The sequence below is a fragment of the Capsicum annuum genome, chromosome 2 (assembly GCF_002878395.1).
Source record: "Capsicum annuum cultivar UCD-10X-F1 chromosome 2, UCD10Xv1.1, whole genome shotgun sequence".
In the NCBI taxonomy this organism is placed as follows: Eukaryota; Viridiplantae; Streptophyta; class Magnoliopsida; order Solanales; family Solanaceae; genus Capsicum; species Capsicum annuum.
In genome coordinates this window covers 69,097,577-69,122,379 of record NC_061112.1, presented here as the reverse complement: position 1 = coordinate 69,122,379, position 24,803 = coordinate 69,097,577, and the positions used below count along the sequence as shown (strand labels likewise).

General features: G+C 35.2%; 1 protein-coding gene across 3 annotated transcripts; it reads right to left on the bottom strand.

Moving 5' to 3' along the window:
* Positions 1-980: 980 nt before the first annotated feature.
* On the bottom strand, positions 981-10,822 carry LOC107857546 (serine/arginine-rich splicing factor SR45a). Of its 3 annotated transcripts, XR_001670885.2 has the most exons (4): positions 10,665-10,795; positions 3,787-3,906; positions 1,478-1,540; positions 981-1,388 (listed from the first exon to the last, which is right to left on the bottom strand). XR_001670885.2 is itself a non-coding variant. In XM_016702342.2 (3 exons), exons 1-3 carry the CDS (start codon positions 2,216-2,218, stop codon positions 1,206-1,208), a joined length of 330 nt encoding a protein of 109 aa, XP_016557828.1. In that variant the 5' UTR covers positions 2,219-3,774; the 3' UTR covers positions 981-1,205. The 3 variants fall into 3 exon arrangements, 1 of the variants encoding a protein (XP_016557828.1); XR_001670883.2 differs by lacking the exon at positions 3,787-3,906 and having other exon boundaries at positions 10,665-10,822; XM_016702342.2 differs by lacking the exons at positions 3,787-3,906; positions 10,665-10,795 and adding an exon at positions 2,135-3,774.
* Positions 10,823-24,803: the final 13,981 nt, after the last annotated feature.

Here is a 24,803-nt window from a genome sequence, read left to right as displayed (position 1 = left end):
AAATCGTTATTTTTTTTAATGCATACTAATTTATTATTAGCATGTATTGATTTTCAAATTATGTATCAGAAAAATTACAATAAAATTTTTTACGTAATTTTGCTAAAAGAAGAGACAGAGAGTTATTAGGGGTAAACTTATTGAAATTTACGAGTTTTACTATTATTATTACTAGAATGTGCAAAAACAAGCGTAATCAATAAATCCAATCAAAAAAGTTTTACTGGCTGGATTAATGGTTTTTAAATTTTTTTTTTTTTTTTATTGTTTGATTTTCAATTTTAAGGTTTTAATTAAATCTTAAATACTGAGTGTATTTATTTTTGCATTTTATAGTTGTTAACTTGGTGTCACAGATGATCCTTTTTTTGGAGGTTAATACAATACATAAGAAAGAATATAAATTTATTTTACCGATAACGTATTTAAATTTTATTTATTGCAATTTGTGTATATATATATATATGAACAAATAAAAATAAGAGAAAGCAAAATAATAATAATAATAAAGGAACATTTTCTTATCAGTAAATCAAAAACAAACTGTTAAGGACCAAAATCATTAACAAACATCTTATTGATTTGATTATTGAGTTAGAATGTCACAAATCAAAACTTAATAATACACAAAATTGAACCATCGATGAATATCAAGACAGGTTGAAAATTATGCGAGGGGTAAAAATTTTAAATGTAAGTGCACTATGCATACCTTCAATCAAAGGTTTGGCAGTCAATTTTGGAGACTGAAGATGCGAGAAAAAAATTGAGAGGCCTAGCCAATGTCCTCGAATTATACAAGTTGCGTCGTACTAGTTCAAGAACCTCACTCATGAAAAATTCCCTAATTTTGGTCAGTGAAACTGCAAATCATCTGTTCAATATACTGACTAGAGACTACCTCTCGAAACAAAGCAAAATAAGATACAAGAATCAGAAAATTTCAACCTGATTTTCATCAAATCAGTAGTAAAACTATATATCCCAAGGGTTGTGATTTCATTTTGTTCACTACTTAAACCTTGTTGCAAACAAAGGTACAATTAGGAAGGAAGTCATCCAGAGATTAGCAAAATATACATACATACCAAACATTCATTCATTTAGACCATAATCCTTCCTTAGCCTAGACACACCATACTATAAAGATCCTTGTTAGCAGTTTTTCCATTGCAGTTGTTTAAAGAACATGCCTTGATGAAGTCCTATCTGAAACCACGAGGATAGCTCCTTTCATATGGAGAACATGAACATTTCCTTCTTGACTTTCCCCCATTAAGCGAGTGCCTAGGAGAATAATCTCGTCCACCTCTGTGGTGAATGCCTTGGAGATCTTCGGTACCCATAGTCCTCAGGAACTCTATACCTACCACGGTCACCACGATAGCCTATGAAGAAAACCAGTAGTTAAGAACTTCCACAATTACGCTGAATATGCCATACAAACTTGTATAATATTAGAAACACTAAGCATCACCCCTTGCTTTATTAAACTCGAGATAGAAACCAGGCATATGGTCCTTGCGCGTTTCCGTTGAGACTGAAAAATCAACATGGTAGATATGAACAAAATGTACATTTATACCTAAAAGAAATGGGATATCTAGATCAAACAATGTAATCCCTGTTGTAATAAAGAATGGACACAACATTCTCACATATGGGCAAAGCAATCAGATTCATTCACTTTCCCTTACATACTCTGGAATGAGTGGCATAAGAACATGAAAATTTACAGAGCATCTTAGTTATTTTTACTTGTTTTATCATAGGAATAAGGATGGAATATAGAAACCAATGCCAGGTATGCAATACCATAATAGCTTGATTAGATTGTTGAAAATGACCGTTGGTTAGTTAACTTTTGAAAGAATTTGGTGTAGTAGTATAGTTGTTGGGCAATATAGTTGCCATGTTTAGTTGATCAGATGCATGTGAAAAGCTAATTTAATAGGCGATTAATCAAGCTGAGTGAATATAATGCTGCAAAGGAGGAACTGATCATCTTTGATTGCAGCCAACAAAGCTGACCCAATGTCTTTCTGAATGTAGCCAGAAAACCTCCAAGTTAAGAAGACAAATATGCAATCAAATAGGAAGCAAATGGGTTTCACCACTCAGACCACAAGCTAACCTTTTCCACTGTAATGTAACAGCCTTCAAGAACCAACTGATTAAGGTGTTTGATGCAACGATTAGCATCTTCCAGACTATCCATTGTTATAAAAGCAAAACCATGAAAAATTCGAGAACGCGCTCCATTTCAAGAAAAACTGATTTCACCTAGTCAATAAAATTTAAAGATGATAAGGAAATGGACCTTGGGCCTAACTCAACTTCAAAAGCTAGCTCATGAGGGGAGGATTGTCCAAGACCATATAAGGAGATCAAGGATCCCTTAACCCACTGATGTGGGACTCCAACACCCCCCACGCCCAGGGCTGGACATCTGGAGCGTGGACAATATAATACGGGGGACCCAACATCGGAAATAATGAACTGGGTGGGCCTGTCTCTGATACCATGATAAAGAAATGGACCTTGAGCCTAACTCAACCTCAAAAGCTAGCTCATGAGGAGAGGATTGCCCAAAACCATATAAGGAGACCAACCGATGTGGGACTCCAATATCACCCCGCATGCTCAGGGCTGGACATCTGGAGTGTGCACAATATAAGACGGGGGCCCAACATCGGAAACAATGAACTGTGTGGGCCTAACTATGATATCATGATAAAGAAATGGACCTTGGGCCTAACTCAATCACAAAAGCTAGCTCATGAGGGGAGGAGCCCAAAACCATATAAGGAGACCAACCGATGTGGGACTCCAACACCCCCGCACGCGCACGACTGGACATCTAGAGCGTGGACAATATAAGACGGGGGGCCCAGCATCGGAAACAAGCTAGCTCATAGGGGAAGGATTACCTAAGACCATATAAGGAGACCAAGGACCCTTTAACCCACCAATGTGGAACTCCAACAGCCCCGCACACGCAGGGCTGGGCTGAACATCTGGAGCATGGACAATATAAGACGGGGGACCCAACATCGGAAACAATGAACTGGGTGGGCCTATCTCCGAAACCATGACAAAGAAATAGACCTTGGGCCTAACTCAACTTCAAAAGCTAGCTCATGAGGGAAGGATTGCCCAAGACCATATAAGGAGACCAAGGCCCCTTTAACCCACCGATGTGGGACTCCAACAAAAGAAAATTCAGAAAAAATTAAGGAAATCAATACAGGATAATGGGAAGCTATTCTGGTCAAGATGCCACCAGAAATCTCTCTGCAGTTTACACATTTACCAGACTCTACTATGGATAAACTAGAAGAAAAACATGATACACATGATTTTGGAGGACAAAAACCTTGCGGACAACTAGGAAGAACTGCAGGAGAGGGAACTGGAGAAGGAATGAGAAAATAACCTACTAATACATAAACTTAAAATAACCAACTTTTCCCTCCTTTGAGAAATGATCCTCCAGGTCCCTTTCCGCGACCTTTATATACAAAACAGTCATATAAAGTGTGGTTCCCGGATTAGAAACTTCTTTCCTAAAATAAGTCATGTAGGACGAGATAAGCAGCTTCGGAAAAGCCATCAACACACCACCTGGGCATATTCTGGGGATATGCATGTATCACTATAATAAAAAATACTAGGGCAAAGTTGTACCGAATAATGTGTCCTAATGATCAATGAAGTGGGTGCATCAGACACAAAAAAAAAAGAAAAAAGAAGCTAAGGTAGAGTAAAGCTGAAGTTCTAATAGACCTTCCACGACTTCTTGACCTTGATCTGGACCCGGATCATCCCTTTGGCCTTGAATATGAACCAGGTGGAGATCTAGATCTAGATCTTGACTTTTCTTCCCAAGGAGGAGAGCGTGAATAACTGGACAGCCGACAAACATAAGCTCAAACAATTTCAACAATAAACAAGATAAATGGGACAAAATATATTGATGTAAAACAACATATATCAAAGGGACCCATCAAATAATGGAGTCATCTTTTTTTTTTTTTTGGTTAGATTAATGGAGTCATCTTTTTGCAGGTAAAATTTTGTAAAAATCAAAAAGCAAGAAAAGGCTATTACATAAAAATCCATAAATTTATATACCAACTTAATGTTTAGAATAAATTCAGAGGGTGCTCAAGAATGAATCATAGAGTTATACTTAGATAAGGAAAGGGCACTCCAAATAACAACAGTATAACTAGAGAAATGTAAATTATTTAAATATCATGTTCCAGCAGTTAAGCCTACATATTGGTCAGAAAACTCAAAAATACAGCTTGAAGTGTATCGCCTTTATGCTTTCACTATCCAATGAAACCAGTCACTCACCATAACTAACACAACAATTTCTTAAGATGATCCCATACTGATAAATTATAATTGTGGCAAACATAGAATTTGAGTAAGCTTCTAACAATTTTTTACTGTTCACTTCAAGTTTCTGAAACTCAAAATACAAATCTTGAAAATTATAATATTTAAGCAACAACAACAACAAACCCAGTGTATTCCCACATAGTGGGATCTGGGGGGTAAGATGTACGCAGTCCATACCACTACTTCAGGAGAAGTAAAAAGGCTATTTTCGATAGACCCCCGGCTCAAGACAAGGAATAATAAACCTAAGTTACTCGGACTCTTAACTTTCGATGCCGCACCCGTGTCAACACGATATGGGTGTGGGTGTGGGTGTGGGATCCGTACCCGATATGGTCAACCGATTTTGGTACTTTGACCAAAATCGATTGGGAAAGTCCGGACAGATTTATGAAATTCTATAATCACAATAAAGGCTAAGGTGAAATTAAAGAAAATGGAATACCTTGTATATAGAAATTTCTATATTATTGCTTTTCTTTTAATCTCCTTTCAGGATTTCAGGATTTTCTTCTTGAAAAATAGTCCTTAAGTTTTCCACAAAATATCTCAAAATTTATGTTTTATAACTCTATTTTTAGATATTTAAATTATTTTTCGCCAAATCCCCGCACCCATATCCATTTCTAGATCCATATCCCCGAATCTTTAAATTGAGACTGTGAAGGATCCGACCTCTAGATCCGTACCCATATCGGACACCCACACCCGAGTCCGAGCAACTTAGTAATAAACAGATACTTAATAAAGCATGGAACAGGATGTCAAGACAAAAATACGCCACCCACAAGGAATAATAAACAAAGAATAATAAACACATTCGTAATAAAGCATACAACAAAGTGTCCTAGCAAGAATAATACATCTACCAAGTAATGTCCTACCCCAAAGACTCAAACTGGCACTAGCCTTCTATCCTAATCCGCGCCCTTCAGATCTTTCTATCTAGGCTCATGTCCTCAGTGAGCTGTAACTGCTCCATGTCCCACCTAATTACCTCTCTCCAGTATTTCTTCGGCCTATCCCTACCCCGCCTGAAACCATCCAAAGCAAGCTTCTCACACCTACGAACCGGGGTATCCGTGCCCCTCCTCATCACATGCCCGAACCATCTCAATCGGACTTCCTGCATCTTGTCCTCCACCAAAGCCACTCGAACCTTTTCCCGAATAGTCTCATTTCGAACTCTATCACCCCTATTAAGCCCACACATCCAACGCACCATCCGCGTTTCCGCCACCTTCAATTTTTGAATGTGAGAGTTCTTGACTGGCCAACATTCCGCTCCATATAACATGACCGTCCGGACTACCACCCTATAGAATTTGCCTTTAAGCTTGGGCGGCACCTTCCTATCACACAACACCCCTGAGACGAGCTTCCACTTCATCCATCCCGCTCCAATACGATGGGAGACATCCTCGTCAATCTCACCATTCCCCTGAATCATGGACCCCAGATACTTAAAACTATCCCTCTTACACACCGTCTGGGAATCCAACCTTACTACCACCCCATATTCCCGCCTCACGTCATTAAACTTGCATTCCAAATATTCTATCTTGCTCCTGCTCAACCTGAATCCTTTAGACTCAAGGGTCCGTCTCCACACCTCTAATTTATCATTCACACCCCTTCGCGTCTCATCAATCAAAACTACATCATCTGCAAAAAGCATACACCAAGACACTTCTCCTTGAATACGTCACGTCAACACATCCATCACCAAAGCAAACAAAAACGGGCTAAGAGTGGAACCCCGATGCAACCCGTCAAGACAGGGAAATGCTCTGAGTCTCCTCCCGCCGTCCTCACCTGAGTCTTAGCTCTATTATACATGTCCTTGATTGCTCTAATATACGCCACCGGTACCCCCACTCACCTCCAAGCATCTCCAAAGCACCTCCCTAGGGACTTTGTCGTACGCCTTCTCCAAGTCGACAAACACCATATGCAGATCTCTTTTCCTTTCCCTATACTGTTCCACCAGTCTCCGCACCAAGTGAATTGCCTCCGTCGTCGAGCGTCCGGACATAAATCCAAACTGATTTTCCAAGATAGACACTATCCTCCTCAACCTCAACTCGACCACTCTCTCCCAAATCTTCATAGTGTGGCTCAATAACTTAATACCTCTATAATTATTGTAACTCTGAATGTCACCCTTATTCTTATAAAGAGGGATCATAGTACTCCATCTCCAAGCCTCCGACATTTTCGCAAACTTAAAAAGGCCGTTAAATAATTCAATCAACCACCTTAAGCCAGCCACCTTAAGCCATCCTCTCCAGAGAACTTCCAAAAATCCAAAAATCCACAGGGACCTCATCAGGCCCCGTCGCCCTACCCCTACGCATCCTGCAAACAGCCTCTCTGACCTCTTCTACCTTAAAACGTCTACAATAACTAAAATCATGACACTTCTCTGTGTGCTCCAGCTCCCCTAAAACAATAACTTTATCCCCTTCTTCATTCAATAACCTATAGAAGTACGACTGCCATCTCTTCTTTATGTGCCCATCCTCTATCAATACTCTACCATCCTCCCCCTTAATGCATTTCACCTAGTCGAGGTCACGACCCTTTCTCTCCCTAGCCTTAGCAAGCCTAAACAACCTCTTTTCCCTTTCTTTCTCCTCTAACCCGCATACAAGCTCTCGAACGCTGCCGTCTTAGCCTCCTTCCTAGCTATCTTGTACTCCTCCCTATTAGCCCGCTTCTCATCTTCATCCCTACTCTCACCCAACTTAGCATATGCCCCCTTCTTAGTCTCCACTTTCTTCCTAACTTCTTCATTCCACCACCAATCCCCCCGACGATGGCCGGTACAGCCCCTGGAAATACCCAACACCTTACTAGCAGTCTCCTTGATGCACCTAGCCACCCTATCCCACATACCATCCACGTCCCCCCTGCCCCCCCCCCCCCCCCAATTCCCGCCACCTTCTCCCCTATCTCCCTCGCATTCGCCGGCGTAAGGCCGCCCCACTTAATTCTAGATAAAAAGTGGAGTATCAAAGTATAAACCAAAGGAATGGACAATTACAAATTTGAACTTTTTGGAGGGAGGAGGATAGCTATTCTATGATGTTTGACACTTACGATTTAAGAATGCCCCACATTTATTGAAAATGAGATTTTATCTTTTTTATATGGCTTTGGACAATCCTCACTTTACGAGCTAGCTTTTCCAATCAAGTTAGCGCTAACATCTATTTTCTTGTCATGATAAAAGAGTCAAACCCACCTCTGATGTAATCATTTTATCTGGTTGGTCCCTAAGCTATGTTATCCATAAAATATTAAGTAGTAGAGACTTATGTCGCATGCTTGAGGTAACTCAACCTCTTACACTAGTATTACGTGTCAAAATCAACTAGTCAATCAATCAATCAATATATATATATATATATATATATATGAAAACCCATTTTGGGTTTGAACATAATTTGCAAAACTTTTTCTTATGAGCTACTTATAAAAGTAATTCTTTACGTGGATGAATGGCGTGACTACTTGGTGAACATTTTTGAAGCTTTAATCAGTATATTCAAAAGTGTGAAATTCAAAAAATTTTCAAGGTCTATGACTTTAAAAATTCACTTTCTTGAAGGAAAAAAAGAATTGAAAAAGCATTTAAGTGGTAATATATACAACAAGAACTACATTAACCAAGTTGCCCCAAGGTTTTATTCTCATTGGTAAGAGTGTGGCACGTGATGGAATCTTGAGCCAAAAGAGCACATTTTTGAAGAAAATAAACCAAAAAGGTACTTTCTTTTTGAGAAAATCCAAAACAGCCATTTTGCTTAATATTATGCAATGTTAAAGTTTTGCCTGAGACCCTTAAGTTTGTGAGTTCGGAACCAAACTATGCCACCAAACTAAAGAATGTACCCAAATATGTCATATATTTAACGGCGACTGCAAACATCGTCAGTTTTTTTGGAAAATGCATAACTCACAAAAATTGTGAGTTATCCATTTTTATTTTAACATAACTCACAATTTTTGTGAGTTATGCATTTTATTTTAACATAACTCACAAAAATTGTGAGTTATCCATTCTTATTTTAATACAACTCACAATTTTTGTGAGCAATGCATTTTTTTTAACATAACTCACAAAAATTGTGAGTTGTCCATTCTTATTTTAACATAACTTACAATTTTTGTGAGTTATCCATTTTTATTTTAACGTAACTCACAAATTTTTGGATAAGCTTAATTTTTGGTCAAGCAATTTTGGAAATTTTGGATAAGTCATTTTTAGCTTTTGAAAGTGTTTGGTAATTTCCAAAATTGCTTAAAAAAAGCCAAAAACAAAAAGTAGCTTTCCCTAGCTTTTTTTCTTTTGGGGCTTATAAGCCAATTTAAGTTGACCATGTAAATGACATATATATCACTTGTAATTGTCCCTTATTCCAAATATACCCTTTTGTAGCCCAAATTTTCTTTTACTCTCCGGCATATTCATTTTGCTCTCAAAACTAACCAGCGGTTCCCTCTCACAAATTACACCTTAATGATACGAAATCTTAACGTAATCATGAAGAAACAAATAATCTTTTAATATATAACTATCTTTTTTAAACACATTAAACACTTAAACTCTTAAAAGAATGATTTTTAGCGCACAAATTAATAGTCATTCATGAAAATATTTTTAATATATATATTAAAATATATATTAATTTTAATTTGAATCATTTTAGCAATAAAAATTAATAATAATCAACTCTATATATTATTAACAGCTATAGGGAAATTTCAGACATTTTGACCAAAAAAAAAGTGCTTAAAAGCACTTATTACCAAACACATCAATAACATTTTTTCAATTTCAGCACTTTTGCCCAAACACGTAACTGTTTATTTTTAAAATAAGTTCAGCACTTTCAAAAACACTTTTAAAGAATTTTTTAAAAGTCAATTTTTTCAGCCTATACAAACGGGCCCTAAACAAACTGGCCCTTTTGGTCAATCCTGGAACGAAGGTGCCCTTTCGATTTATTTGCTTACAAAACGTGCCCTTTTAGCACCTGATTCTACAAGATATGTGGGTTAAGCACAAGTTGTGGTTCAAATTTGCCGTAAACAAAAGCGTGAAACTTAAGGGGAGAAGGGTAGAGGATTATACACAAGTTTAGAACCGTGCACCAAATAGCTTTTGGGGATTACTCAGTTATCAAAAATTGAACTATGCTAATAAAGTTCGAAATCATAATTTTTTTTTCGAATGAGATGGAAACAAACATTCCCAATTATCAAACTTAATGGCTGATGTTTCTTACATTAAATTTCAAATATACAAATACACTTCAATACAGACAAATAAGGGCTGACTCTATGAATCTTGTTGTCTATGTAACTCCACTTAAGCCCCTCACTGTCCAATAATAAAAATAATTAGTTTCACTAGCACTATAAGCTCTCCACATCTTCTACTAATGTATGAACTCCAACAAACAAAAGTAAAAGACTACTAGCAAACATTAGACCTAAGACTTAAACCTAACTAATTGATATCACCTTTATAGACATTGTTCTTTCATTGTACCATCTTCTTCTAGACTACAAGAAATGTCTTCTACAAAAATTTGTTTATGCATGATCTCATGGTCTACCTTGTCCCCTTGGTTCCACAGCTATAAACCATCAACTGGTGCATCTGAAATCGCAAGGACATTATCAAATCATCTAAAGAAATTGTCTCTCATTTCATCTTCTGCATGTGTTAGTTGACCATTAATCTTATATTACCGCATATCCATCTCAGCATTCACTACAGAACTCACCTTGCGAGTATATTAGAAATTCAAAGGCCAAAGGCCTAACATCCACTCCTACATTGTTGGACTTATATATATTATATAAGTAAGATATATTTCTTGAGCCAAAAGTAGTACAACCCACCCTCTCTTGACCCCACTTGTGTGATCGCACTGGGTAAATTGTTGTTTTATGTAAAGTCTAGTCTGTCAATTCGCTCTGTCATAGTCAAATTTTTTTCTTTAAAGAGAGTAAAGATTTAAGTCAAAATTGAAAGCAAAATCATCAAAAAACTTATTCAAATAGCCAAGTCCTAGCTGCATATATTCCTCCTCTATCTGTAGCACATAAGCAACGAGATCGACCTCCCACAAAAGCCATAAACAAGTTAACATTCAATCATTAAGTACCAATATTTATATTTGATATTTCAACAAACATAAAAATGAAATGTAGAATTGGCGATAAAAACAAAGACAAACCTTTTGCGAGGAGAATCAACCATTTTTGCAGGATACATCAAGAAAACCCTAAATCTACCGCTTCTTTTTGGGAAAAGCTATGTGCTGTTCTAATTTTGATCCACCCTTGCCATGTAATTACAAAAACAAGTTTGTGAAACGAGCTAAATTACATATAAACCCTTACAATTTTTTATTTTTTTTTTGTAATTATTACTCCCTCCGTTTAAAAAAGAATGATTTACTTTGACTAAACGCAAAATTTAAGAAAATAAAAAAGACTTTTGAATGTTATGGCCTTAAATTAAAGTTGTGTCAAATGTACCAAAATGTCATTTAATCTTGTGGTCCTAAACATGTCACATGGAAAGTTGAAATTAAAGTATTGCCAAAAAACAAAATGGGTCATTTTTTTTAAAGGATTAGAAAGAAAAGTTCATTCTTTTCTAAACGGAGGGAGTATTACTTTTATATGTTACTCTCCTGTTTCGTTTTAGTTGATTTTCTTTCTAAAAATATTTGTTTCAATTTAATTGTCTTTTTTGATAAAATCAAGAGTATTTTGTTATGATTTTTCAATACTATCCTCAACATTAAATGACTAATCAAAGTATATTTACTCAAATTTATATTTTCAAAACATAATTAATAAGACTAATTTGATAAAATAAACTCCTAATAAATGTTTTCTTAAGCAAAGAGCTAAGTTTCAACTATTTTAAAACCTATAAAGTACTTTGCTTTATTATTACTTCTAGTTTATGAGAACGTGCAACATACATTTATTCCTTATCATTATTGTAATTTTATATTATATTTTAGAAAATAGAGTTATAAATAAGGAATTCTGAAATTAACATACCTTTAATATTATCATTTATATTTTATTTATTATTTATTTACTAACTACATCAATAGATATTGCTCCCTCTGTTCTTAAATGGGTGAAAATCATTTTCACCCCAACTTTCATTAAAAAAATCAAACTCTCCGCTCAACATTGAATAATAATTATACTCCCTTTTATCTCATGCAATGTCCATTTTGTCCTTATAATTTTAATTCTATATTTATGTAATATCTTTTTATATTATATGTAATGAATATTTTTTTAACATGGATATTTGTAGCATTTTATTCAAGTTTATTAATTTTATACGCAAATTAATACGTTTTATAAATTTATCACAAAATTCAATGTTATTTTTAAGATCGTTATTTTAGTATTATATGTATTAAAGAGTCGTTTGGTGTGAGGTATAATTATAATAATTCAGAGATAAAGTTTATGATTATTTATCCTGCGTTTAATTAGATGTATTAGGCAGTCTCAAAATTATTTGTCGCACCATTTATACCACAATGATGAGATAAGTTATCACACATACATGTTAGTACAATTTATTTTGTAATAACTAATCCCGAAATACCTTGTTTCCAAACAACCCACCCCTAAGTGTGTATATATACATATGTATGTACATGCATGTGCATATATTTTCATATTTTATCACTCTCTTACTAAATTCGTTTCGGATTACTTAACTTTTTGTTGATATAACACAATCCTTAAGAAAATTTAACTTAGAGGTATATTTTGCTAAATTAACCTTATTAATGATAATTTGAGACTTTAAATTTGTCTATACTGTTACTTTATATAGTTATTTAACACTAAATGATAGAAAAAAAAACATAATACAATTCTCTTGATTTCACAAATTGAGCAGATAAACTAAAACATTTATTTTTAGCATGAGGCTCAAGTGATAAAAAACGATATTATATATTGTCTATATCAGTAAATAAACTGTGATTGTCATTAATAGAGTATTACATATTTTATAATTTATATAAATAAATATAATCTTTAAAATTTGACCTTATTTGTTACGAGAAAAACATCTAGTATCCCCGAACTATGACCAAATTTGTTACGACACACGTCAACTTCATGGGGATCTTATTACCCCTTAAATTAAATTTTAGTGTATTTTTGTCAATCATTTTAGCTAACGTGATACCTTTTGTCAATCGTTTTAGATGGCGTGACATCTTTGATATGAGCTCCAGTTTACGTAATAAAGGTGCCACATTAGCACAAAAAAATAATAAAAATACGCTAAATTTGAGTTCAGGGGATAGTAGGACCCCTGTGAAGTTGGAGTGTGTCGTAAAAACTTTGACCATAGTTCGGGGTGGTACTAGAGACCTATCTCTTTCATTTATTGTTTGTATTTTTGCATTGAAATATGTTTATAAAATTAGTAGTACTTATTATTTTCACTTGTTAAAATAAATATTATAGTTTTGATTATTATTAATAAAACTAATTTTCTTATGTTAATTTACTTCATAAAGATCATCATTAGCTTATATATTTCTTATTTTTTTCGAGAAGATAATGTTTATGTTTTTATGAAAATTTTATTATATGAATAATGTTTATATTTTTATGAAAAATTTGTTATATGAATTTTTTTTTAAAATGAAAATATGATGATTTTAAAGAAGTTAAAAAAAAGAATGAAAAAATTAATGATAAAGGGTAAAATAAGAATTTTAAAAAGTCAATTAGGATAAAGGGAAATATGATTATTATTTAAAGTTGAGGGGGAAGTTTGATTTTTAAGACAAAGTTGAGGAGGGAAAATGATTTTGACCCGTTCTTAAATACTTGTCATACTTTTTACACACTCCTTAAAAAACTATGTATGCATGCATGAAACATTTACCTGACCAATAACAGGGTAATAATCAACTATGCCCGAATTCAAAATTAATTAGGATCAACTATATAAATCATCTGTATCTGTTTAAGTGTCAAGATCTCAAATTATAACACCACTACAATAAAGAACAAACATATAAACAACCCATAAGTCACAATTTTTATCATTAATATCTTAAAAAAATTAAACAAACTAATTCCTATCCAAAAGAAATCTTCACACTGAACTAAAAAATAAATAAAAAGACTATCTTGAAAGTCTAATATTTTTCCCTAAAGAGGTCAGATACATACCTCAAGACAACAACTGATGGGGTTGGCATCTCCTTGTACCATTCTTCCACAGCTTGTGGCATTTTCTTCGACTTCAATAACTTTTTTAATAATTAATTAATTAATAATGGAAGAAAATAAGTGAAATGGATAATATTAGTTAGTTAATACATGAATAATCCAAATAATATATTGATCTCTAATTATTACAATAAATCCAACAACTATTGAAACATGAAATTTCATTGTAATCTGCATTTAAACTTTTACTACTATCAGAAATAAAATATTATAAAAGCAACTTATTGAAAAATCTTGGCAAAAACTCTCAAAATTAGCAACAGACACTACGAATAACGTATTGGACAAAATAAATGGGAAAAAATATCATTTTCACCCTAAACTATACTCGAAAAGTTGAAACCACACTTAAACTATACTAGTGACCTATTACACACCTAAACTATAAAAAAATGAAACTATTTACACCCTGCCAGGCTACCACTACTTGCATGTGGTGTAGTGTTTTACACGCGCTGCCACGTCAGCACCACGTTAGTAAAAAGTATCACTTTTTTATAGTTAAGGTGTGTAATAAGTCACTTATATAGTTTAGGTGTGGATTCGACTTTTCGACTATAGTTTGGGGTGGAAACGATGCCTTTTCCCTTAATGTTTTTAGCCGTTTACTTTTATTATTTAATAGGCTGGACGCACATAAAATAAGTGTAACACACGTGCCTTAGAATGAGGGTTGCAGGGAAGTAATAATATCACTTTTATATAGTTAAGGTGTGTAATAGGTCACTTATATAATTTAGGTGTAGCTTACACTTTTCTTGTATAGTATGGGGTGGAAATGATACCTTTTCCCCAAAATAAATTGAAGAATATTTTTTCTCCATATATATATATATAGATATTTCGAGAAGGATTTCTACAATCAAACTCAGAGTCGCCACTTGAAATAAATCTGGTGAGCCAAGTCACCTTTGAAAATTCTTTTTCAAAATGACTTTTGACTCTATAAATCGGTCCACGAATGGAAATTTCGATAAGAAATTTTGTTGATCTAGGAAAAGGTGTTAGGCATCCCTCGGTCTCGTGGTTCGACCACGATCACTTCGTGGAGTATATAAGCTAGTATGAGACTATGAATTGCATAAACCAATAAAATACACAACAAGAAAACAAACAACCAAATAGTCAAAACCAAAAATAGTGCCAGTCCAATTTAATAAGGACCAAAATAAAAAATGCTAAAACGAAAACCTAACCTATTCTAACTATCCTACGCAACGCTTTACCTGATGCATTAGGCCTTGATCAGGGTCGATCTTCTGAATACAGAGTGTCGCGGGGCATTCCCCGATGAATATATACATGTGACCTTGGGGCATCTCCCAATGAATAAATACATTTGATGGAAAATGTGATCGTTAGACCGTAGCTTCAGCTTCGATAACATAGAATCTTGAGGCTTGCCTACCCACAACCTAAGATTTGCCTATCAATTTCGACCTATCATGATACTATCACATTCAACAACATCAATGTTTATGCCGAATTAAATCAACATCAATGGATTAAATTACCAATATTCACCTTTATTAAATTTTTAATTCTCGCCCCCAAATTCATTCCCAACCAACATAATTAATCAAATTTCATACAAAATCAAACAACAAGCCATGCCAATTAGAATTGCTCAACCAACTTATCAAAATCACATCATCAACCACATACAAGCCACATAAATCATGACATTAACACACCACATTAATCTAAAATGAAAAGAATTAGAGTTGAAGAATTGGACATTAATTTTATTTTCATCCGTTAAATTGTTTGACTGAAGTTGCTTCACAGATTCGAAAAATCTTGACTCTAACCCGATAACCTCAAACCTGAAAAACCTCAACTCTAATCTGATGACCTAAAACCTGACCACTTAATGCTCAACGACGACTAAAATAGAAGTCGATGTTTTGATCCTTTTAATGATGATAGTACTATTTTTCGACATCATTTCCCTTCATGGTCGATGGGATTTGATCGGAGTTGGATTTTCAGTCATTTTCGATGAATTTAACCAGAAACTAAAATGAGGTGTTGATTTTGATCGGATTTTGGAGTTTTTGATGAGTTCCGACGGAAATTGATCGAATTTTGGTGATTTTTGGGCTGCTAACGATGTTTTTTGGCAAGAATCCACCAGAATAGTAATGGCATCAGGGCTTCATGTTTTTCTCCTAATTTTAATCTACTCTTTCTCTCTATTTTTCTCACTCTCGATCTTTTTCTCGCGTATTCTCTCTCTCTCTCATGTTACTCTCTTCTCAAATCTCTTTTTTTGCTTTCAATTATCTTCCGTGTCCCCCTCACTATTTCTGTTATCTCTCTATTTCCTAACTAATTCTGTGAGTGTGTGTTGTTAATGTTAAAAAATGAAGGAGTCCTTAAATGTGTTGCTGGGTGTGTGTATATATTATGTGAGGTGCAAGTGTTTATTGTTAAAAGAGGAAATGAGAAAGCGGTAGGGGTAGGGCACGTGGATAGGGGGTGGGGGTAGGGGTAAGATATCAAATTTTAATGGGGGAGGTAGTTTTTTTGTTGTCAATTTGTTATTTTTGGATAGGGGAGGTGATTATTGTTGTTTCTTTTGTTTTTTTGTGGGGAAATTATCACATGGGTGGGGTGCATGATAAGGTAAGTGAGTTGAGCTTATTTGACTTTTAGGGAGGGGCAAAATTATGGGTCTATATCATACCCCTCTTTGTCTTTGAAGACAAAGTGTTTGCAGACAAAGAAGTAGACAACGATTTTTTTAACCCAACCATTATTCAAAAGGAAGAAAAAGAAAAACAGAGTACACCCGAATCTTTCTTTTGGGCATCTCACCTATCCCAGGTTATGCGAGAATCAGGTCATATATAGTTCCCAAGTTGAAAAGGAGAGGGACTATATCGAGTTGAAGAGTCGAGTGAGGTCCTATTGAGATACCGATCTGTGGCTCTATCATTACATCAAAAATAAAATTTACAAGTTAAAAAGATAAATAAAATAACAAGAGTCCTATCTATGCAACATCTGTTGATATTTGTCTTGAGTCTTCAATGCTTTTTCAAGTGATACAATATATTCTTTTCTTTGGGTTGAATCTTGAAAGTGAATTCTTTACTCATGCAAAATTTGGTATTGAAGATGAACTCAAAAATTGAACATGTTCTGCAAATGGTACTTCTGAGTTTGAACTTGAACTTGAAAATCTTCACCCTATTTCTCCTGACATGCAATTTCTTCACCTTGTTGACTTTTAATTTCTTCACCCTTCTCTCCAGGTGGGCTCTTGACTTAAAATTTCTTCACCCTATTAACTTTTAATTTCTTCACCCTGTTCTCCAGGTGGGCGCCCGACTTATAATTTTTTCACCCTGTTCTCCGGACGGGCTCCAAACTTATACTTTCTTTACCCTGTTCTCCAGGCGGGCTCTTGACTTTCGATATCATCACCCTATTCTCCGAATGGGCTCCTTACTTACAATCTCATCACCTTATTCTTCGGGCGGACTTTTCGACTTGCAATTTGATCACTCTGTTCTCCGGGTGGGCTCCCGATTTGTAATTTCCTCACACTGTTCACCAGGTGGGCTCTTAGTTTGCAATTTCATCACCCTATTATTCAGACGGGCTTTCGACTTGTTATCTCCCCACTTTGTTCTCCAGGCGGGATCTTGACTTTCAATTTCATCACCCTGTTTTCCGGGCGGGCTCCCGACTTACAATCTCATTACCTTGTTCTCTGAACGGGCTTCCCAACTTGCAATTTCATCACCCTATTCTCCGTGAGGGATCCCAACTTGCAATTTCCTCACCTTGTTCTCCAGGAATGCTCCCGACTTTTAATTTCATCACCGTATTCTTTGGGCAGGCTCCCGACTTGCAATTTTATCACCCTGATCTCCAGGTGGACTCCCGACTTGTAATTTCATCACCCAATTCTTTGGGCGGGCTCCTAACTTGCAATTTTATCACCCTATTTTTTGGATGGGCTCTTAACTTGCAATTTCTTCACCCCAGTTCTCCAGGCGGGCTCCTGACTTTCCATTTCACAACTCTAATTTTTTGGGAGGGCTCTCGACTTGCAATTTTATCACCCCACTCTGAGTGGGCTCCTGAAATCAAAATCAAAACTAGAACAAAACTATCCCAAACAAAAATTATGATAAAGAAAGATTCCATTTTCAAAAAAAATAAAGTCCCATTTTCTAGGAGGGTTCTAAAGTGAAGTTCCAAATATGAATTATATTTTTGCTCCAGTTCATCATCAAAAAACTTTTATGGGTGTCAAACCCAATCACAACTACTTAGAAAATGCATACCGAAAAGGTGAATTAAGACTCCGATCAATAAATGTATCTCTCGGGGATAAATTAAATGACCAAGACCAACAAGTGTGACTCTTAAGAGTAAAAGTGAGAGATTCTAACTATATGCGCCTAAAGTGTTATCAGATCATTCTTGTGTGAATAACCTAGCTAATGAGTTAACTTGCTAGTGAGACCTTTATGAGTAGTTGGTTAAACTAAGATAAACTTTGTTTCTTTTCACAACTTTGGTGACTTGAACTTGAGGTAGGTTGCATTATTCATATCACTATACAAGGTCAATTGACTAGGGACATAAAATTGGTTGTTTTACATAATATAAAAGGGGAGATGATAATGATGATTTTACTTAACTTTGGGAATCCGAACCTTAGTCGGGCAATTAGTTAGTATGTAGCTTATTTGGTTAAGTAACTTGAATGACCTTATGAGGGTAAGGACATTGATGTCTTAAATGTAAATTGACAGGTTTTACAGACCCATGGTGACTATGAATGAATATAATGTGTTAAGTTTTAAGGATGTGTATAAAGTGGTAATTAAAAAATATTCATATGCCTAATGAGGAGAAAGGATTACGAGACTAACCTTGTAGTTTGCTGATTAAGAATTGATACTGCATAAACTTTTTGTGTATATAAATAATTATAGGTAGATATTACCCCTTGAATATGGTGTAGTTGAGTTGATAAAGTATTGAAATAAGTTAGCCTAGCTATGGTTGATGATCATTAATTGTAGGGTCAATTAAGGGAGTAAAGTTATTAGATGTGTTTATGTATATTCATATCCCTCATATTGGTACATAATAATACTTGGTTGTTGTTGCCCTTTGAGAGGTTGAGGTATGTTGTAGGATCGAATAAACTACTATGAGTAGTGATGTGTTGATAGTGTTGTGATGCTATAGCATTAATTAGAGGTTAAGTACCCTACTAAACTTGTTCCTAGTATCAAAATGAAAACCTTAGAGTTGTATAGTTTGGGTCAAAATCTGGTGTGGTATGGATTAATGTTTAAGGGTAGATCATGATGTGTGGATTGGTGGATTTTAGTGATTAACGTGTGATGCCATCCAAAACTAATATCCAAAGAAGTATGCTGCGGTCCATGTCAAATATAGTAACCCAAACCAAGTTGGGGTCGAAGCCACAAGGAATGCATGGAGTTATATCTTGAACTTGATGAAATCATGGGCAGTGTGGAAAAGTAAATGGAGGATTTGAAAGTCATAGTAACATGTCACCGAACTCGAGTGCTTTAAGTTGTAAACAATAGAAGATGAACACTAGGACTGTGTTTTCCATGGCTTTTATCTCCGTAAGATTCTCGTGTTTAATTCACCTATTCCACTACTGAGCATGCAAAGTCGGACAAGTTATGTATTATTAACCCTCTTTTGTATACATTGATAAATCTCACCCTTCACCTTTTGAGTCTCAGGACGTCGCCTTAATATCCTTTGTCTTTGACCTCAGTACAACTACCACCTTATGGATATCAAGTTGTTTAGATGAGGGTTAATAGCATTGAATCACTATCGTAATCCCCTTTTCCCAATATCAAACTCTTTTGTGAGGATGATACTGAATATATACAATTCCCAAGCTTCTGCAGTAGCTCAGAAGATAATTAATACAAAGAAGATTACAATACATGCAATTGCAGCAATCTGGATGAATCTTCCACTTCTCCTACGTTGTTAATTCCCTCACAATCAATGAAGAAGACATAGAATGAATTGCACAAGAATGATGAGAATAAAATCTAAAATCTTCAATTGATTACGAAACCAAAAACCCAAGAACAAAAATATTGAGTATCAAGAAGTCAAAGTATGCAAAAATATATCAAAAGTACGTAACATAATAAAAGCATAAGCCAATGGTATTTATAGTATCTTAAAATAACAAAGGAAACCTAATTTTTAAAAAATAGGAAAACTATGTTAGCAGTGGTTATGCTTCTAGCGATGAGTCGTTAGGACTGGTTTTGACTCGTTTCCTTCTGTCATAACTCTCTTTTGGCTTCAGTGGTTACGAAGTACAGGGACACCTTATGAGTCGTATGCTTCTAATCATAGTCACTTTAATAACTTTTCATCTTCAGGACTCTTGAGTTTGTTATCGCTACTATTCCTCATCGCGGGTCATGGTTAGTCAGTACAACTCATGGTCTTCACTCGTCACCACTGAAGCATCAATCCTCAGGAATTTACACACTGTTCTTAGTACGACTTTACCCCGCGACTCGTAGTCACTCCATACGAGTCGTGGTCAGTCTTTACTTAGCTCCTTTAGTCAACTTTGGTCTCTGTTCATATTACAATTGCACATCACGACTCATAGTCACTCTTTACCAGTTGAGGTTAGTTTATACTTAACTCCTTTAGCTCAGATCTTACTACTGTTATCCTCATGAGTCTGGATACGAGAAGTAAGGTGACTTGATGACTCGTAGCCTGAACTTTTTCTCCTTTCTTTAGTCAAACACCATTTTTGACCTAATTTACCTATAATACATACAAAACTCACACTATATCCAAAGAAACGACCTAATTCAGTGCATAATTTCACCTTTTTAAGCATTGAATGTGCCATGAAATCATGGCATATCAACACGCTCAACTTAGAACATTTGCATGTCCTCAGGCAAAAACACAAACCATGCTTAACCATGAAGATTGACAGTGCTCAAGCGCACACGCAAGTGTACGTGGTCTTATCAAGTAGTAAAGTGGCCTAGTGAAAGCCAAGTATCGATCCCACGGGGACTTGTTTCAACAACGATTCAATTCTAGTTCAACTATTAAAATTCACTTGATGAGATTGTAACTAAAAAGAGTTTGGGATTTGTAACTAAAGTAAAAGTAACAATGAGTAAAATAGAGTACTTGAGACAATCAATGGAGTAAAACCCAGGGTTAAAGCACTTTGAGCAATCATACTATGTCATTGAACGTTATTCATTAACTTGCTTATGTTGGTTGTTGATTCGTAAAGTTAATTGCATGATCATGGTCTCCCGACCTCCAATCATTTATCTAATATGGACATTACAATTACATTGTTGAACGGGGATGTAATAATCTAATTAAGTTAATTATTCCATCATCCTACGTTTGAATCAAGTAACGCATATAAATGCATCCCTATCCTAGACACTAATTTGAATTCCTTATTTTATAAAAGAACACAAACCATACTTTGTTTATTCCCACATTCCATCTCCTTATTCCCTCTCTTGAGATCAAAAGGTCAACAATTGACATATTCTAAGGGTGATTAATCCTCAAAATAATTAAAACAAGGATAAACAAACAACCAATAATGATAAGAAAATCCAACGAAATTAATCAAAAGCAATAGTAGTCATATTCTTGGCTTTAACCCTGGAACGAGGGTTTTTAGCCGATAATATTCATAATCATGATCCAAATAATTAAATACATGTTATGAATACAGTAATTAAAATCTAACTAAAGAATGAAAAAATAACCGACAAGTAGCAGCATCTCCACAACAACACTCCACGACGTAAACAACAAGATTCTCTAAAACCGTGTAATGTAATATATATTTATAGTGCCTACTACCTAACCTTATCCTAATTCTTCTAGGATTAAATAATGGCACGTAATCCAAAATATTCTCATATTCTAATAAACCTAACCACATTAGCAACACAATATATTCTATTTTTAGTATATTCCAAACCGTGTATATGTGGAACTTGTCAATATTGAAGCGGTGAAATGCAGTATGCATCGCATGCATTAATGAACTGAAATGGAGGGTGCGACGCATGCTCATCGGACGCACATACTAGAATTGCATCTCCTAATATTTTACAAGGTAGTGGAGCACTGAACTGGAGGGTTCAACGCACGCTCATCGAGTCCACACACTGGAAGTTGCGCCCAAAATTTTGTTATGTCTCTATCGTCCCATCTTTCATCCCTTGTATCGTGGTCTATTTCTCATGGATTTTTAGCCTTTATATCATCAATATATCACTATATTAAGATCAAAAAGCTTCCTACAATATCACAAACTACATATTAGAGACCATAACAATACAATATTCTCAACGATAAATTAAAACAAGAGCTAAGATAAGGCTAATTTGCAATGATCTTCACTTATTGTTCCGACCCTAGACTTAATCCCATTGAACTTTACACATTCCCAACAAGTTGTTACACATATAAATACACTTTTAAGACATATGGAATTGATTAAACACAATAGAATCCAACGAAACCAACTAGACACACACCTAGCTTAAGCTAGTAACACTAGTTTTCCGGATTGAACTCTAAATGATTCAATTACGTCCAAACTTGTTTGGAAAACACGTTGAACATTGTAATACGTACTTGAAAACTTGGATGCTTGATTATATCATATTAACACATAAAGCACACGAGTTATCCTCAAAACAAGGCTAAATAAGCTAGAATAGTAACACTAGCATGAATAAATACACCCAACATCACCACCCTACACTTAAATCCGTGTTCGTCCTCGAACAACTCTCAACTCTAAGCATCATAAATTGAGGAGAATCCACACTTCTATGACATGAAATACACTCAAGCTAATATTACAATGACTACACGGAATGTAAGTTTTAATATAAATCACGTTATTTACAAAATTGATAGCTCATGAACACTACTCCAAAACATCCTAGCCGCAAGAATGGACTCACCTAGTTGGAAAACTCATGCTTATTGCTCAATAAAGGACTTCAAACAAATCACCCACATTCATCAAACATGTTCCCTTACAACAAGAGAGTTACCCATAATCACTCACATAAATGCATTTTGTAGCATAATGGTACAAGAATCAAATTACTCTCACTCTCACAAGGAGTTAACAAGTTACACATAATGAACCATAGGCTTTCCCTTAGTGTAGTGCTCCACTAATATCAGAATGATGATCTTAAGATCAATTATGACTTTTTTGGGTTTTAATGTAGGCTAAGGGACGGGTAGAAACTATTTTCGAATACTGACTAACCTCTCTAAGCGCTTTAATACACTACATTATACATTTAGAACCAATCTCCAACAACTAATTTACACCATTTTTATCTACCCATATCTTTTATTTTGCCCCATCTCTTTTAAGTATTTTCACAAACATATGGTGGAAGTATTGTTTATTACCACATGAATTAATTTTTTTCTTTTTCTTTTTCACAACCATGGTAATATTTCTAGCTCAATTTATATCACATCCTACTACCACACATCAATTATCAACACCAATAACTATTACCTTGGGGCATCAAATTCACCTTTTTCTTCTTTATTTTGCTTTGCACACAAACCAGGTAAGTTTTAGACATCACATGCAACAAGGAATATACAAATATCTTACACGCACATGGAACATGCTTAACTCAATAGGATCATCATAGACTCCCAACCAAACAATAAAAATGAATTCGAATTTAAGCCAACAAGTACAAGAGTCACAAACATGAGCCTAAGAGTCCCTAAAGTAGTACTTTACGTCAATCAATATGCTTATACGATCAAACCACTTGCACCATGCAATAAAAAATAACACCAACTAAAATATGTCACCTAATTTTTTTAAAATTGAGTAAAAAATTGGGAAAAACTACTTTGTACCCAAAGTGAACTTTAAAGTAAGAGTTAGAGATACTTCATAAGGCCTCTAGGCCTAGCTAGTAGCATCTTTTGCATATAAAAAGGGTTTGTAGGACCCCACACTCAGTTTTTGCCATGCTCCTTAACTCAGGTTTTCGGTACTCAGGCTTTCCATCAACTTGTGACTCAATCAAAAATAAAAACTACGTGAAGTAAAAAAAACTAAAAACTAAAAAGAAAACATACCTACTTAACTTTGGTTGCCTCCCAAACAACGCCCGATTTAGTGTCGCGACACGATCTAACTAATGACTCCGTCATTCTCTTTCCTCTTTTTTTTCATACTTGGTCTCCATCTTCTTATTTTTTTCATCCTACTTGGGTGTGAACTCTCAAAGGTAATCGATTTTTCAAGTTTAGCCTTTTAAGGATCATCAATTAGCATCAAGTCAAATTGCGGTATTGGAGGCTTTGGCTGCTCAATGATGGTGTCAGAAGAGGCCTTTGGTGGACTAGCCACCCCACACTTGTCCCATTCAAAAACATTGATCATACACAATTCTTTATACTGGGATATTATGTTGAGCACTTTGTAAACTTTAAATACTACCTCTTCATCCTCCAACCTCATTATAAGCGTGCCTTCTCTAACATCAATCAATGCTCCTCCGATTGCTAAAAATAGACGTCCCAAGATGATTGGTGTCTGTTTATCTTCTTGAAAGTCTAAAACAATAAAGTCAGTAGGAGAACAAATTTACCAAAATTTATAAAGACATCCTCAATGATTTCTTCTGGATAGGCAATGAACCCGTCTGCCAGCTGTAGATGCATAATGCATGGTTTGGGCTCACCTAAACCCAATGTATTGAACAGAAATAGGGGCATCAAGTTGATACTTACCCCTAAATCACTAACTGCCTGAACCACCTCGCTATTGCCAATCTGGATAGGGAGACTAAACTTCCTAGGATCTTTAAGCTTTTTTGATATCTTTTGTATCATTACAATACTACACTCTTCAGTAAGTGCTACCGTATCCATATCCTGTGATTTTACCTTATTCGCAACCTCATCCCTCAAGTACTTCGCATACTTAGGCATACCCTACAAAACTTCTAACAAAGATAAGTTAATGT